This window comes from Micrasema longulum, unplaced genomic scaffold (assembly GCF_059751315.1).
Source record: "Micrasema longulum isolate JH-2025_06_02 unplaced genomic scaffold, ASM5975131v1 h1tg000500l, whole genome shotgun sequence".
NCBI lineage: Eukaryota > Metazoa > Arthropoda > Insecta > Trichoptera > Brachycentridae > Micrasema > Micrasema longulum.
Window position 1 is genome coordinate 77,498 of NW_028277697.1, and position 18,661 is coordinate 96,158.

The 18,661-nt window shown below is 31.9% G+C and overlaps 1 protein-coding gene across 3 annotated transcripts; it reads left to right on the forward strand.

Moving 5' to 3' along the window:
* The first annotated feature begins 95 nt into the window (after positions 1–95).
* On the forward strand, positions 96–18,242 carry LOC148281077 (zinc metalloproteinase nas-4-like). Of its 3 annotated transcripts, XM_088227347.1 has the most exons (8): positions 96–551; positions 7,005–7,051; positions 9,834–9,973; positions 11,785–11,979; positions 14,486–14,592; positions 16,264–16,453; positions 16,726–16,862; positions 17,181–18,242. In XM_088227347.1, the coding sequence occupies exons 3-8, from the start codon at positions 9,841–9,843 to the stop codon at positions 17,271–17,273; spliced, it is 855 nt and encodes a 284-aa protein (XP_088083473.1). In that variant the 5' UTR covers positions 96–551; positions 7,005–7,051; positions 9,834–9,840; the 3' UTR covers positions 17,274–18,242. The 3 variants fall into 3 exon arrangements, with proteins under 3 accessions (XP_088083473.1, XP_088083472.1, XP_088083470.1); XM_088227346.1 differs by lacking the exons at positions 96–551; positions 7,005–7,051 and adding an exon at positions 8,254–8,349; XM_088227344.1 differs by lacking the exons at positions 96–551; positions 7,005–7,051 and adding an exon at positions 8,265–8,396.
* Positions 18,243–18,661: the final 419 nt, after the last annotated feature.

Here is an 18,661-nt window from a genome sequence, read left to right on the forward strand (position 1 = left end):
TGAGTGAGTATTATTATTGTTATGGATAAATTATATAGCGCCATTTCCGTTATGTAATACTTCAAGGGTGCTTTAAAAAATAGTTCTACCAATAATTATTTTTATTTGACATAAAATTTAAGTAAAACTGATTAGAAAAGCAATTCAATTCATTTTTTCATTGCATGCTTTAGATTTATTCAAACGTTTTAAGTTTTTTTCCGAAACACCACTTCCTTCTAATAGTTTGTTGCGTACAAATATAACTTTTCCCGTGGGCTTGTTGCGTAAAAATAGACTTTGTACTCATTGTACAAAGGATTGTGTGATAGTAAGTACTGTACAATTAGTAATCTGAAGAAATAAAAGAAATATAAAGTATTGAAATATTAAAAATTAATTTGAAAAATATGTTCTTGAGAAATTTTGATAAAAAATTCGTTTCTAAGATGAACTAACTTAATAAACCACAAATAAAAAATAACTCTTAAGTATAGAAGAGTCTCGACTTAACATGGAATTTTTCGACAAGTCAGGACCCAATAAAAAATATTGTGCCATAATAAAATTGTGTATTGTATTTATTGAATATATAAATAAATTACGTCAAGGCTGAAAATATAATTATTACACATTTCGAATTGTACATTTTTGCATAACATCATTTTTTACAATGCTTGAATATCGTAAAATTTTATGGATGATGCCGTGCTTCTTGCTAGCAGCAAAGAAGACCTGCAATTCTTGGTAACAAAAGTCTACGATGTATGCAAGAAAAGCGGTTTGCTTATGAATGTTGATAAGTCGAAAGTGATGGGTTTTGAAAGGGATGAAAATATAATTAAATGTGAGATTAGTGTGAACGGAGATTTTCTAAATCAGGTAGAAGAATTTGTGTATCTGGGAAGTATGTTTACTAGGGTTGGAAAGACCGGGAAACCGAGAAGTCCATCAAATACTTGAAGGTGGACGTGTCAAAAGTAGGAATAATCGGCGTGCGTGCATGAGAAGATGTATGAATGTAGAGGAAGCGAGGTCTGTATGCAAAGATAGAGTGATATGGCGTTCTATCCTCTCTGCCCACCCCTACGGGGAAACGGCGTGATGTTTTATTTGTCATTTTACAATGCTTTGATATCGTAATTTTATGTTTTTACCCGGAATAAATGATTCTAAAATAACAGAACGGGTTGTGGTCCTGTGGTTATGTTTCGACCCGCAGATCAAAAGTTTGAGGTTTAATCCCTCCACTCGTTGATATTTGTGATTTCAAAGAGTTAAAAGTTTTATTGCTATGCGCGAGATTTATCCTAATTATTGCACATACGCCTACGGCGCCGGCGGGAGCCCGCAGGTGTTTAGAGGAGGTAACTTGGGTTTACGCTCTCATAAACGTCTAAGGTATCCGCAACATGTGTCCAAGCCACGTCCACCGCCGCACCCTCAAATCGCTCAATATAGGAGGCTGCTTCGTTCCTTCTCGAACTTAAATGTTAGTTACGAATGCCTTAGAAGAGCCTTAACCCAAGTTGCGTGAATGCAGAGTGTTGGCTTTGAGCAAACCCAAATCCTCATGGGTCACGGTGGGTTCATGAGTTACTTGCATCCGATGCAGGAGTCTGGGTGAAGACCTATGTGATACCGGATCGGTGATACTTCACAAAGAACTCGCACGAAAGGTAGTACCTTACATGGTCAAGTTAGTGTAGAAAATCGGTAAAATAAACCGAAGTGGGGCACAAAACTTATTCATTTTTATCAGCGCATAAACTTTCAATCTCTCTCACTTCTTTGTAATATTCTTTACTACGCTTGCGCTCCAAAATATATCTTGCTGCGAATTTAATTTACCTTTCTGATCATTGTCTTTAGCTTCGCTCTTCTCAGGAGTGAACACTTTCCATTCCTTGACATAGCACATCATTTTTCCGCTATTTTTTTTCCGCCCCACCTGCTAGACTTTAGAATGAGCTACCTCTTCATATAAAAAATGCACCTTCTATATATGCCCAGAATCCTGAACTTCCTGAGTTATTACTGCTTTTTTTTTCTCAAATACAATTTTTTATCCCTTTTTTCTTTTCATTGGTTCCTCTTTCTCTCTCCTTCCAAACTGATAATCCGATCCCTCATTCCTAATTATTAATATGTGTAACATTTTTTTTTTTACTTTTTTTTATTTATTCATAATTTTTAAAAACCCGTTAGGGTTACATTAGAAATTTAATATTGTCTAGTCATTTTATGTCTCGTCTAGTCTAGTTAGTTCAGTCATCATGTGCTTTTCCAGATTGATTTTAAATTTGTCTCCAGTAAAAGTAGTTTCAAGTAGTAAGGTAGGTCGTTGTAGTGTTTAAGTCCATTATGTAGTATTTTTGACTGTCCTGTGTTTGTCTTTGCTTTTTCAATATGATAGTGTTTTTGTTGTCTGGTGTTATTTTTACATTTTTTTTACATTTTTTTACATTTTTTTTTTGCACCACAACAGGCCAGGAGGCCTAATTACAGTGGTGAATTACATCACAGAGCACCCAGGCTTGAGAAAAATCACATTTTAATTTTTGCGTTCTCACCGGGAATCGAACCCGGAACCTTCCGTGCGTGAGTCAAGCGTCTTGACCACTACACCACGGAGGCCGCCGTTATATTTATGTATGTCAGCATTTTTGACTAATATTATGTCGTCGTCTTGTATGTTTCCCAGTGTTATTTTGTGCACAATTTTTAAGGTCTCAATTTTAGTCAAGTAGTTTATGTCAAACTGGTGTGTACTTTAATTTTTTTTATTCATGCTAATATGTGAGAGTTTTAGCTCCCAATTAAAAAAATGCTGTAATTTTTAATTAATCAGGTTTTTTTTTTTTTTTAACACATGTATGCATCTTTTGATATATATTTATGGTTTTTTAGTACGAAATTTTGACCAATCTCTTCTTTCAACCAATCTGTTTTTTGGTTGGCTGGAAGATATTGCTTTTAGCAATAAGTCCGCAAAAGTACTTATTATTTGTTCTTGAAGTTTTAAATAAATAAATAAACTGCCGAACACTCTTCTAGTGGAACGGAAAGCCTTTTGATGACTGTCAAAAGGCCGGCTTCTGCTGAAGAGTTTTAAGTGATTTCCTCTTCACTGGACCAAATACTGAGAAGTTCCTGATTCGCCTACCATAGAATAAAAAAAATTGATGGTAGGCAAACGCGCTGACTATAAAAAAAACGTGACTGATAAAGGGTATGCAGAAATATAATAAAAATCTGTGAATTTTCGTACCCCAAAACCTTTATTGATGATGGTGAGATTCTGCGAAATTATGACACCCAACTTTTAGAGTGTTGTTTGCACAATGAGTTTTTCTGAGTTATTATGCCGTGTGTCGTTCGTTTTCTAATCCAACGTTTTTGACCGCATTTCAGCGTTAATTATTAAGGTTGGTTTATTTGAACAGGCCAGTGCTTTACAACATGTGGGTCGCGGGCTAACTGGCGTCCGGGGGAGAGTTTTTTCCCAGATTTTTAAAAATCTTGTGCTACCCCCTTCCCCTCCAATGACTTTTGCACAATCTGTCTTTTTGTGATCTTTACGAACTAAGGATTTTTTTTCTATCAGTCTGCCTGATGTATACCTTAGAAAAGGGTACAAATGACACACGGCATGAAAACCCAGAAAAAAAATTGCGTTATTGTTGATTCATTTTCTAAAATATGTTTTTTTGCTGTAACACTTCATAAATCCATTTTCTTAGGCATCGTATGCTATGCAGCTAGCTGTTGGTCACACCGATGTGAATTATTTTAGGCGGACAAAGGCAACCTCTTCTGGCTCTTGCTAGACCATATAGGACATGCTCGACGGATGCTCTCCTGGTTCTAACGGGCTTGTTTCCTTTGGATCTGGAGGTTCAGCGACGATCTGCAAATTTTCACCTAAAAAGAAAGCGTTCTTCTATTATTTGTGGCGTCCGCCTACTCCTAACTGAAGGAATGACTCAATCGAATATTAAAAAATGTCTTTAAATGCTATTCTTGATGCTTGGCAATTGCGATGGAAATCTTCCCTTCGGGGAGGGCTACTTTTATTTTTTTTCCTCCAATCTGTCAGTTCTTTAAATCTTTTTGGGTTATTCCTGATCACTGGACTACCCAGTTTTTGTCAGGTCATGCTAAATTTAATGACAAATTATTTGTTTTCAATATTGTTGATTCCCCTTTGTGCTGCTGCGGATATCCTAATCAATCTTCTAAACACATCCTGTGGTCTTGTCCCTTTTCCCCTGTTTATGATAACTGAAAAGAGCTTCTCGCTACTATCCGTGGCCCTGTTATGGATCTTGTCGGATACACAGATCTGGGGGCTTCCAAAAATAATTTCAATGAAAAAAAAAAGTTTTGTAATCATTATGGCGAATTGATTATGTCCAATCAATTTAATCAAAGATAGTAAATAATTCACTTTCCCCTTTTCTCCATCCAATGAAGTACATATAATGTACTTCTGGATTAATTTCTTTCAGCGCAAAGATGCAAAGGTTTACAAATTACAGAGAGCTCCTTCGGGCAGCTTTTCTCGTTCGACAACGAGTAAATTTTCCGTGTTTGTGGGCACTGCCAAGGAGACTTATGTCCTTAGATACGGTATGTGGTAGGCAAGTTGTAACACTTCATAGTTGCGTAAGATAATCTCACCTTTATGAAATTGATGATAGAGATTAGCGTAGTTTGGTGTTGCAGTGCCCTATGCACTATTGGGTGTAGATAGAAGTACAATAATAATAACATTAATAAGAAATAGATACAATGTATTCGTTTTCATTATTTTTCACGTCATTAAATCAGATTTGAAAATAAACTTTTCTATTTTGATCTAAATTTGTTGTAACAAACAAGTAATTTTTTATTTAGGTGGGAATATGGAAGTCTAGACATTTACGTCATTCGCTAGTATGTAGGTGATATAATTCAATCAAAAGAATCTCAACAATAAAGGTTTCAGCTCTTTAACTTCACAAACGTCGTAACTTCAAAACAGAATCAAAGGAATGTAGCTGTTCAAATATAAGCAGAATGGTGAATGTTACACAGTGTGAAAAGTGGCCACTTAAACCAGCCAATGTTTCTTATATGTTTTTTGCGCTGCTCATTACTTTGCTCCTCGCGCTGCCGTTCTCTTGCCCGCTGTTGCTCTCTCTGCCCACACTCTCTATTCTCTCTCTCCCACTGCTCTACTCGCGCAATCAATCGCCGCTCTGCACTTGTCATTGGTCTTTCTTTACAATGAACGATGAAACTGTGGCAGCGTGCGCGCCATGGATTTAAGTATAGCTAATTATATCAATGTCATACAAAAAAATATACATTTTTCAAAAATGACGCGTGCGTCTCTTGTAAGCATTCGATGCGTACTGCGACCGCGCGATTATGTGGCTGGCCACTCGCGCTCATATTGCCGGTCCTTTGACTCGCGCTCAAACGACTGACAAAATAGGTAGCGGTGGGCACGACGACGAGAATGACGTGCGGCATGTTGAGTTATGTTGCCACACTACGTCTCTGCCTCCTTTCCTCGCTACTTCCCATGCCACTCGTCGAGTGTGTGGCAGGCCCAATAAGCACTGTAAATGCCTAGACTTCTATATTCCCTTCTCAAAAATGTTCTACCTCTCTGTTGCAACAAATATTTATTTCTTTTTTAAAAGATGTCAACAGTATGTTATAGCACAGGTCCAAAAAAATATTTTAAAAATTCATTTTATACGACCCATATAAACTTTTTCATGTTTTTTTAGTAAAAGACGTCAACAATAAATTAAACAATTTTGAATGGTAAAAAATGTCCCTAAATAATACAATATTGCTCCAATAGTCATAAATCATGAGTTTGGAAAAATATTTTTTTAATTACTTACCTTTTAACCCTCTGGGATCTAAATTTACAAAAAAAAATAATTATATAATATTAACAAACATTATCATCGTTTCCATATCCACATCTAGTGGCGCATAAGGAACTGCATTTACACTCTTATTGCAGCAAATTTTGTTTTATTTTTTGCAAAGAAGGTAAGTTGATCACCCTAGAAAAAAAATACTGCGTTTTAAAACTACTAATACTAATATTTTACGTGCAGCCTACCCCAAAATCGAACGCCACAGTATTATTATTTTTTATTTCATTCTTAATTTATCTTATATTACAATAAGTATATAAACCTCAGAATAATTCTTTAAGTCCTTAAGCTCTATTTCATAGAACAAAAGCGTTTAATTTTATTATTGTTTTATTTTGGTTATAAGTTTAACAGCAAACGTGTGACGGACGGTTTCGCTTGCAATTTTCAACCCAAGTACCTAAGGTCCATTGTATTGCTGTAATCTGTAGCTAACTTCGTAGCCAATGATCATTGGCTGAAGGGTTAAAAGTAAATAATATGGAAATATTTTAAATTAGGAAAACTTTGAAATATAATGTTCCTTTGATCAACAATCAAACATACCTTCAATATAGTCATTTATAGGATGTTCCACTGTAATGATCACCCTAAACCTATTAAGTTCACCCCCTCCCTCCATCCCCTCTACCTTTTTTCATTTATGTCTCAAACAACATATTAAACAAATATAAATTTCTCAAACAATATTTTCATAATTTAATCAGTGCATGTTTATCTTATCAGTGCATGTGCTTATTAAAATGCATGTCGTGTTGGTTTTATATTTTTTGTGTAACAAATATGGAGAAGGTGTTAAGAGGGTTTGCATGTTGGTTTAATTGGTGTCCTGATAAAGAGACGGGTACGTCTCGAAACTGGTAGACATAGAAAATTCGGCAAGTAGTTAAATACAAATATTTAATAACATTAAGTAAAATGTTTGACTACAAAGTTAATGTTTAAAATATTAACAATATCAAACTTATCTAATGAATTTTTCGTGAAATTATTTTCAATAAACAAATTATGAACGAAAAGGTTAAATATTTTGAAAGCATTTTTTATTTTTATATAACATGTGTTTTTGTATATAAATAGGATGAAACGGCTTTACAAAAATCATAGATATTTCATCAGTTCTAAAGGTAAGTCGATAATTTTAATACTTGAAAAATAAATTATATTTGGTCAATAATTTTATAACAGTTTAATTTTATTATTCGTTAAATTTTGAAAAAATATTTGTAAAATTACCTTTTTAAAATAATTTTTAAGTTTGTATATAATATTAGCAATTCCTACTAAACTGACTTTTTATATTGAATCACTGAACACTGAACTGGGCTACATGTTGGAACTCACTGAATGAACTGACTATTCTGTCCAAACTTTATTTTGTAATTGCATCGTATGAACTGCATATTGTAACTGAGAATGTTTTCATTTATTGTCGAGTGTTCATTTTATTTCTTGACAAGATTTTGAGGCTGTGTACAAATTCCGTGTTACTTAGCGATTTTACATCCGCTCGTATCAGCAGTTTTTCATAAGTCGATTGAATGATTTGATAATAAATTGTTTACATACAAGGAATGTGTGATTTCTTTTCTGCGTGTCCTTAATACGATGGTAAGTTAGTTGAGACTAAGAATTGATTGACTCCTGCATATTTGTTGCATTTCAAATAAAAATAAATATTATGTTTTAATGGTAGTGTAATATTCTAAAAGATGAATATCATGTTTTAATTGTATTCGTTTATCTAACTTTTTATTTTTAAAAATTTATTTTAACAGAGAGGGAAAACATTTTTGAGAAGGGTATATGGAAGTCTAGACAGGGCTTATGACCTGTCGTTGGCTGGTTTAAGTGGCCACTTTACACACTGTGTAACATTCACCATTCTGTCCATGTTTAAACATCCACATTTCCTCAACTCTTCCATTTGTTGACTTTTGTGATTTAAAAGAGCTGGAACCTTTATCACGCGGGTGTGACTCATCCGGCTGAACCAAATCACCTACTAGGCAACGCCTGAAAACCATTTTTCAATTTTTAAACTTCTTCTTTTACCAGGTAGTTAATTGAACAATGTTTGTAAAGTGGTCACTTAAACCAATCAATGACAAGTCATAAGCCCTGTAAATGCCTAGACTTCCATATACCCTTCTCAAAAATGTTTTCCCTCTCTGTTGAAATAAATGTAAATATGAGTAACTCCCTAGGGAAGAAATATAGCCAGTTATTGTTTTAGTAAAATTTTAGAAGGGTAGGCACTGTTTATGAGCTTATATGGAACGCACGCCACTGGATAGAGTTTATGAGTATAACGTTTATTGCAACATAATAATATTTATGCTAAGTGTTTGAGTAGTGTATCAGTGATATTATAGTTCATCTTAGAGATTAATGTATACAGGTGTGCGTTTATGTGTATGTGGGGGTGAGTATAAGTATGTATGTGACAATGTGTAGTGAATATAATAATAGGTAAATTTCACTTTTTTTTACAATTAAAATTTTTTAATTAGGATCCATGAAATACTGTCGAGTAGATTTTTTTTTTTATTACTTATTAGAAGCATTTTTAAAATAATATATAATTTTTAAAACTCGCAAAAAAGGGCGTCACGATACATGTAAATTTTGCAAATCTTTTAAAACCATTAATTTTTTTATAGATCATCGTCACGAATATTGACGTCTCAATTATCAATGCCGCACAACATGTGTTTTTCTGAGGACACATTTTTTTATAATTTATTTTTTGAAGTTATTTATGAAAACATTTATTCACAATATCCATGTTTGTTTAGAAACTAAAACTAATTTTTGCAAATCCATTTCACATATATTTATCTGTAATCGTAGTATGCGAACTTTCTCTATCAGGAAAACTATCAACCATCTTATCGATCGATGTGAAATTATCAAGAACGCTCTGGCCTAAACTCTTATATTTTTTTAATATTTTTTTTATTATTTTTATTATTATTTTTTTATATATTTTTTTTTTTATTTTCTTTTATTTAGGAAACATACAGTACAGTTACTAAGTTTTATATTTTACACAGTTTGACTTAAATCTTATGGACCAGCGAAGTTTCCATATTATAGAGTAATTAAATGTAAGGTTATTAATTAAAAAGAGGGGAAAAAAAACATAAATAGAAGTTATTTCAAAATTAAAATTAAGGTAAAAAAAATTAAGAAAATTTGTAAAAGTAATTAAAAGTTATGAATTAAAATAAAGAATGAAAAACATGCTCAGATGTAAAAATAAAATAAGAATAACATTTTTTTAATAAGGAAAAACATAAATATACACAAAAATATTTTAAGGGATTCAAAGAAACGATGAGACGAATCTTTAAAGAATCTTTAAATAAGAAAATTAATTTAAGTCAATTTAAAAACACCTTTAAAATTAATGACACATAGTAAGAGCAGAAATATATTGATTTTATATACATATACAATATAAGTAATTAAAAGTAGTTTAAAAGTATAAAAACATTGACATGTTGCAGCAGAAAACAAAGAAAGTATAACAGGTATAGGTAGTATTTTAAATTTGAAAAAGCAATATAAGGACAAGATTTTAAACCCAAGTAATATAATTGAGAACCGCGTATTGACAGAATTATTCCTTAAAATCAATTGCATCCTTCTGACCATTAAAATAATAACCACCTTTTGACATATGTTGATTAAAAAAAAATTGTTACTTTCACTATGATTTCTTTTATGCATATTGTTAAGGTAAATTTCCCTTTTAAGGCATTTTTATTTGGTGTACCGTGGAACAAATTCCAATTATCAAATCCAAATCCGAATAAATTAGTTAAGCTGATACTGCTACCCGGACTAGTTTTATTAAGTAGTTTTATTTACATATCCTTATTGTTCTGTTTATTTTATTTTCAGATTAAAGATGTCTTGCCTTAGTGTTTTTGTCTTCCTGCTGTTTGGGGTATCTTGCGTATACCCTGTAGAACTTAATATAGCAAAGAATCCGGAAAGCTATCGAAATTTCTTGATTGCGTCTGTAAATGGAAAAGCCACACGTAAGTTAACCTTTTGAAGTAATAACGTAACTTATATAACGTTGTTTGAGATTTTAAAAAACAATGAATTTATAGATGTAATTAAAAGCCGGAAAGATCAGTAATACACTTGTAGTTAAATGCAAAATCGCCACTGTCCATGATCACTGTTTTTCGGAAGACCAACTTAACCAGCAAAAATACAATTTCTTTTATGTTCAATATGTACCTTGTGCGTGGTATAACAGGACGCAAAAATACTAATAATTTTAAGTTGAATGTGCACATTGAACTTAAAAGAAAAATTCATTTCTTTAGTGATTTTGTTGATCTTAAATAGTGATCATGCATAGTAGCGGTTTCGAATTAAACCCCTACAAGTGTATTACTGATCGTTACGGCTTTAAATCATATCTGTAAATTTGTTATTGTTTTTTTATCAATTTAAAAAAAAAAATAACCATATATTTTATTTTTATTTTATTTTATTTTATTTTATTAATTTTTCAAAAATGCAAGTGATAAATAATAAACAAATAAATAAAAATAGCAGTTTTGGAATATTTTCCATAATTACACCGGTAAATTGAAATATGTAGAAGAAAAATTATAGACGTTTTAAATTTATTTAAAATTGTAAATTCAATATGTGATTGCCCTGAACTTTTATCTCTCATCAACTTTAGGGTGCCTGGAAGAATGACTAGACAGGTGCCACCGTTTTGTAGCAACAATTCATGGACAGTGTATGTTTGTAATGCCGTATTAAATATACTTCATGAACTCGGCAATAGTTATTCCCACGTATCTGATATATTTAGTGTAGGGTATTGTTCCTATAGAACAAACCTTTTGAACTTTTTCAAAGATGGTAATTATATTTATTTATTCATGCATTTCATTTACAGTTTTTTGTTCACTTTGCCTAGCTGTGTGAAACAGTACTTATGATTTTCTTGTTGTTTAACAGTATAATGTTTTATTATTAAAACTTTCTACCGAATATGCTGTATAATTTTTAGGTTATTTTTTAAAAAATATACATCTTTTACAATTTTTGTTTTTTTTTTTTTTTTAATCTTGTTTTTAAAATTCATGTTTTAAAAAATAAATATCAAGCAAAATATGTTAATATTATAAATGTTTGTAAAAGGCAGATTTGCCATTTATGTTAATTAAATAAAATAAAATATGTGATTGCGCAGCAGGATTATACGTCGCGAAACGTAAATATTTCGACACTTAATATTAGGTGTTCACGGATGTTGCATTGTGTTCCATTGTGAATACGATAAACAACCATGGTGAGAAATTGTTATCGCGTCGCTTATTAGCACGTCGATAATTATTTGTGATTGAGCTACAGGTGGATTTAGTTGAATCATTAGATTTAGTTGAATCCCGTCCTTGTCTACAAAAATTTGGACAAACTCAAAATATATAAAAAAAAATTTGCACCACAACAGGCCAGGAGGCCTAATTACAGTGGTGAATTACATCACAGAAACCCAGGCTTGAGAAAAATCACATTTTATTTTTTTTGTGTTCACACCGGGAATCGAACCCGGAACCTTCCGTGTGTGAGTCTTGACCGCTACACCACGGAGGCCAAAATATTGTTCAACGCATAATTGATTGGCTATCCTAAACAACTATTTGATAGAACCTATGACGTTTTTAAGCAATGAATTTTTATCAAAACTTCGGCATTCAATTAAATGCTTTAATTTTTATCGCATGTCAGAAATCATTTTTTCATACAATTTATCGTAGCATTGAATTTCTTCATTGACATAATACTTTAATTAAGATCGTTTTTTGTATGTTTCCAGCACCGCTAAACAAAGTATTGGCTGAGAAGCAGAATCTTTGGGAAAGAAGTGGAAAGTTTGAAGGAGACATTGTTCTGACTCCAGAGCAGATAGAATCCCGAGTGAACGATGTTTCAGGAATGAATAATGCCATTCTTAATACTGCCCGACTTTGGACTAACAAGGTGGTTCGATACGTGATAAGTTCAAGTTTTAGTAAGTCAAAAATTTTATAACCTTCTCTCATTTTATTGCTTCACTATTTTTAATTTAAAAAAATCAAAATCACAATCTTGTGTGGCTGTGATGTCACACTGGTCGACATAGGATACAAGACTTGACATATCTCTTTTATTTTTAAAATTATGAATTCGTATTATTTAATTTCTCTTGAAAGTAAAATTTGTATAACTCTGCGAAATGTTAATCCAAAAAAAATATTTATCCAAGAATTAAGAATAGTCCTGAAGGAGCGTAGAATCATATTTGAATACATCGAACTGTGTCCAATAATTCCCCCACTTAGACACACTTTCGCCGCGCGCATACGTTAAGTCGCCGGGTAATGTAATATTAATTTTTCTTTTTAATACTAGTATTTTACACGTATCTTAATTTTTTAAAATTATAAATGGTTTATTCTGTAACTTATTTTTGTTCTTCAATTTTTAATTACTAACGATATATTTTCAAATTTGTATTTAAGCTTAAATTTTTATTATTATCGGTATGTTTTCCAATTTATATTTTTGATTAATTTTTTTATTACTAATTTTATATTTTATAATGTGTATTTGTGGTTCAATTTTTATTATTATCGGTATGTTTTATAATTTATAGTAATTATGTCTCATGTATTTACTATTAATGGCATATTTTCAAATTTATTTTTATGATTCAATTTTTATTATTATTACTTGCATGTTTTCTAATTTATATTTTTATTGATTTTTTCTAATGTTATCATTATTCTTTGAATTTATTAAGCATCACTTAATGATATTAAAAATAAAAAAAAACACATAAAAAAAGGTCCTTCCTAAACACAGGAATTTCCTAGCTAGTTGAGACCTGAAACAAATAAACTCTGTACATTTTAAAACTGTGAAATACATAAATAAATAAATAAATAAATGTTGCTTGATGGGAAAAAAAATTAATCATAACACAAATGTAAGGTAAAAAAAAACAATCTGTTAATTTCTCTTAAATTTTATTGTGCATGCGGAAACATTGATTGACACAACATATTAGATAAATAAAGGGTCATTTAATAAGAGCAATTGAATTTATGAAAATTGAACTTAAAATATAAAACAAATTTTATTTGACACAAAACGGATATTTTTAGATAATGTTAAATAATATTTGATGTAACAAAGATAATGTCGTTCAAATGTCCCCCACGGCGTTGTTTAATACGAGGTCTAATTTCCATTAGGTTTTTTATTAAATGAGCAAAGTAGGGTAAAAAAAATTCTACCCTGACAATACTAACGAAATTTCCATTTTGTTTCTTCGACAATCTGACAGATGGAAAAATAATTCGATTTTTAAGTAATTCATTTGCTACTTAAACATTCGTTTGTTAATTACACATGAAATGTAATGCCATCCTGTTTCTTTAAGATCCTAGCAGTATTTCTACATTTTAAAAAGACACAACACGGCATAGTCAAATTCAAATCAGGTGTTGCGTACTGAGCGACGTCTACAAAGAAACTAATGGGGCAAAACGAAAACCTACTCATTTATGAGTAGTTGAGTCGCCTTCTGTTTGATGTGCGTATGCGGTTTCTGGACTATTCTTAATTCTATGTAATTATCTTCTTACTATGTAATTATCTTGCTCTCTTAATACCCATACACAATTCCTCTTTCTTCTCTAACTCATATAGTGTCCATGCGGCTCGACTGTGGAATCATCTCCCATCCACCATCAAAGATGTTACTACATTATCTCTGTTTAAATCACGTCTGAAGAAACATCTCCTTTCTCTTCCTTAATCTCTCCTCCTTTCCTTTTTCCTCTTTCCTCTTTCCTCTTTTTTCCTTTTTCCCATTGAGTAATAGTTTCGATTTAAGGTAATTTATAAACAAATACGTTTATTTCTATTTTTATATATATTTAAATTTTTAATCTTTTTTTTCTATTGAATATGTACTGTAACTTGAATTATAAAAATTAAACTTTTATTTTATTGGTTGGTTGGAAGAAATTGCCATTTGGCAATAAGCCCGCCAATGTACAAATAATCATTATGTACAAAAAGTTAAATAAATAAAATTAAAAAAAAATTATCCTTGCTACGCAAAGAATGAATGTCCGCTAATTCAGCAACACATCTATACATATACCTTATACAAGAGAGAGCATGAAGATATAAGTCATAATAAAGAAGACAGAGACGCTGTTCTGCGGTGGGTGTTGTCTAAAACAGATTCAGTCTTCAGTTGGTGGATGACAGTCACATGAGCGGCGTAGTTGTGATTTTTAATTTATTTTGCTATAACAGGGCTAAATAACATGTTTATTCGCACAAATTATGTAAAAATAATTATTTAACAGATTGTCTCGGTGTTTTTTTCTTCTAAATGTCTGAACTATAGAATAATCTTTCTTTTACTAGTGGTAACACGATGTTACAAGGGAATATTTACCACAGTCTTTGAAGATATAATAACAGCATTATGAACGTTACTTCCAAACACTTTTTTTTAGCTGCAGCACAAAAAACAATGATCAAAGCAGCAATGAACGATATCTCCAATAGCTCTTGTGTCAAATTTCGTCAAAGGTTATTTTCTAAAAATTACATCAGTATTGTTGTGAGTATAATGCTTTTATTATGTATTTTTTTCTATTAAGAATACTATTTCAGAAGCTAGTCTACCAAGACAAATTGCAGTAAGAGCGCGAGACACAATTTTCTCCGCTATATCAAGTCTCTGTGGGTAGTTCCATATACGAACTTAAATACATACCTATCTAATACAACTTAACCCATCCACAGAAAACCACTTAATCTAAACAATATTATTTCTGAAAAGATAAGCATTTAACAACCTTTAATTATCAGTCGTTGTTTGGTTATTTATTTATTCATTTGTATAAACGATCAATTGGCATTTTAAAAACTTAACTTTACTTTGTAGATAAAATTGAAGATAAACGTTAACTTCTCATTGTAATCAGGGCCCAGGTATTAACCTTTTGATTACAAAACATGCACATTTTAAACCATTGCATTGTAAGATATATAATATATTACATCTATTATTTATTTATTTATTTATACGCCCAATGGGCATTTTGAGGACGTATGTTTACATAGAAAATTATTATAAAGCAAAGTAGAAAGACACAATGGTATTTAAATTTATTTCTATTATATTACATAAAAATATGATATCTGTTTTTTTATTATAGGAGCAAAAATTCATAAATATTTTTTGTATACCCACGAACAGAGGCCATGCCTTTGTGGATTTTTGTTTACTTTTTTTACTGTTAATATGTATTTCGTTTTGATATTATTATCCTTTATTTTTTAATACTCTGATTTACCTCTTATGTATATGGTAAAAAAAAAAAGTCATACAAAGAGATACACATCGTTTAAAAATGACGCTTGCGTCTTGTGTGAGCGCTCGATGCGCACTGCAACCGCGCAATTATGTGGCCAGCCACTTGCGCTCATATTGCCGGTCCTTTGTTTTGCGCTCAAAAACCGACAAAATTGGGGGCGGTGGGCACGACAAGGAGCATGACGTGCGGCATGACGAGTAATGTTGCCACACTACGTCTCTGCCTCCTTTCCTCGCTACTTACCATGTCATTCGTTGAGTGGGTGGCAGGCCCATTAGGCCTAATGAAACTTAACAAATTACAACAGGGATGGAGAATACCTTAACTAAGGGAATATGGAAGTCTAGGCATTTACAGGGCTTATGACCTGTCATTGGCTGGTTTAAGTGGCCACTTTACACACTGTGTAACATTCACCATTTTCCCATGTTTGAAGTTTGTTCCTCGGGAGTCATTAAGATCAACAAATTACAACAGGGAGAGAAACTAAGAAGAGGGGGTGAAATCCAGTCTTTTGTCAACGAACATTTGGACAAACTCAAATATTTTAATGTATATATGTTTGAGTGTGTTTTATATGTGCGTTCATGTGTGTGTGCGTGGATGGCTCGGAGTGTGCATTCGGTATTTTTATGTATTTTTATTTATTACCTCCACTGAAAACGCAAATGTAAACAATTATTCTTTTCTCACTTAAAATTCTTATTTATTTATTTTTATGTCACATTTAATGTTTATATCTTTTGCATAATTTATGAAAACTGAATTGACCTTTTCATGTTAATTTTTTTTTGTTTTTAATACTTATTATGTATGACTGTATGTTTTCTGAACAAAATTAAATAAAATAAAAAATATAGGTATGCAATAAGTTTATTTATCAACGAATTTATTTTTCTAAATGTTCGCAGGGAAACAATACAGGATGTTATTCATCCATTGGAATGGTCCAAGGAGCTCAGATTCTTAATTTAGAAGCTGGTTGCTTTGTTCATGGGATAATCGTCCACGAGCTCTTGCACTCTCTCGGCTTTTACCACATGCAGAGCACCCATAATCGAGACGACTGGGTTTCGATCAATTGGGCAAAAATTTTAGCAGGTACCATATTGAGTTTAATTTCAGTCCGTCGTTATTGTTTATGTTATTTAGGTGTTTGTGTCTGCTGCCGATTGCGACACGGCACAAATTATACACTTAACCCAGAAGATGGCTCCTGCAATGGCAGCCGAAATGTCGGAATGAATTCAACTTAAATGGAATCACCTAAAAACGACACATATTGATAACAGTAAAAGTAAAATAAAAAAAAACAGTCACTGTGAAAATCTACGCTCCTACTTACAAAGATATTAAAATTATTGTGTTTTTAGGCAAGGAAAATAATTTCATCAAATACTCGGTGAACGAAGTTACAAACTTTAATGTCACATATGACTATGGTAGCGTCCTTCATTATTCTCAATACGCCTTCAGCATCGATGGAAACAAAACAATCACCCCTCTCCAGGTAAAATTTATTTCGTTTGCTTTACACTAGAGATTCGCCGAATATTCGGTAATTATTCACATTTGGCATATTTGGTTCGGTTTTATATGTATTTTCGAAAGCTACATAAATCTTTTAAGAATGATTTTTAATTGCACGATTTTTAATAGGCGGGGTTTTAAATAGCAGAATCATTTGATTTCCATTCTTTAATCAAACTACAGCCTTAATATACACAACTTAAATTTGACTAATAAACTGAATGATCGACGCGACGTACTAACTTGACTTTTCACCACGGATTTGCTTGCATTGAACTGTAATATTTGTTTTTTTTAGGCAACAAATGCAACTATTGGTCAGCGCGTAGCAATGAGCGCAGGGGACAAAATGAAACTCAACAAGCTGTATTCTTGTAAAGGCTATGTGTAAAGAGGTTTCTACCATTTGAAAATATTATATTGAACAAATACTGGAAAACTAAATTACTTAGAAGTCATGGATCTACAAACAAGAGATAACAGAAAACATCACGATCTTAAAATGGAGTTTATCTAATCACAAAAATAAACAAAGTAGACGAAAAAATCACATCAAATTGATGATCAAGGCAGTAAATACTATCATAAAGAAGTGTACATGAACAAAAACATGTAACATTTTTACAATTTGTAATAACAACAATTTTTCCTGTCCGCACTCAGTGTTGCATAGCGCACAGCATTAACACTCTAACTATAGAGTATTCTGATTATTTTAATTACACGGAAGATAAGATAATCAGTATAACGCTTTAAGTGCCAGTCCAAGGACAGCAACAGTGAAAAATTACTTTTATACCCGGTATTTCTTATCGACCCTACAAAGAATCAAACCTGGGACCTTACCTGGGAATGTACCAACCACTAAACTACTAGGCAGACTTAACTTTACTGTATTTTCTTTTCAGGATTTTTACTGTATTCGTTAGCCGCCTGGATACATGATGTTTTTTAGAAGATGTTGCGATGTTACGAAAATTCTAAAATATAATATTTTTCAGCAACTGAGATAAACTTCACTTTAAAAAAGAAAAATAAAATGCGTTTGTTTAATACCACCGTGAACAAACACTTGTTCACTTCGTGTACACACACGAACAAAAAAACGTAATATATCGTTAGATACGTATGTATTTTGTTGCATTATTTCTTAATAATACATCTCACAGCGATGTTTAAAAAAATGCTATTGAGAAAAACGTTAGTGAGCAATATCATTATGAACAAGTACAGACGAACAAAAATGGGTATTACCTATTTTGTTACTTGCGTATTTTTTGTACGTTTTTAAATATGTCTTTTGTAATCAAATGTAATTTTTTTGCCAGTATTGTTAAAAGTATGATAAATATATTTGAAATATTAATTCATTGTTTTTTAAATGACGGAAAAGAAGGAGATTATCATCATCATTTCCTTTCCACACCTAATGGTGCAAAAAAGCACAGCAGTGGTGCAATAATTGCAGCGTATCTTGATAATTTTTGTTACATGAAGGTAAGATGATCAGTTTTACCGCTTACGATTCAGGTGCCAGTCCAGGGACTATGAAATATTCTAGTGTAAAAATACCTTTTAAATAAATACTTTATATCAACCATGTCGGGAATCGAACCCGAGACCTCTTGCATGGTAGGCAAACGCGCTGACCATTAGACCACGAGGCCAATAGGGAAATACAATTGGATTTTTTTACAATTATAAATTAATAAGAAATACCATCGAGTATTTTTTTGTTCTTAGTAGCAAAATAAACATTTTAAAATTTATGATTTTCAA

Bases quoted from the DNA above. Each gene is read 5' to 3' on its own strand.
- LOC148281077 (XM_088227344.1), top strand. From the start codon at position 8,362: ATGTATGTGACAATGTGTAGTGAATATAATAATAG. The intron at 8,397-9,833 runs GTAAATTTCACT...TTTTATTTTCAG, and splicing joins TGTAGTGAATATAATAATAG to ATTAAAGATGTCTTGCCTTA. The intron at 9,974-11,784 runs GTAAGTTAACCT...GTATGTTTCCAG, and splicing joins TGTAAATGGAAAAGCCACAC to CACCGCTAAACAAAGTATTG.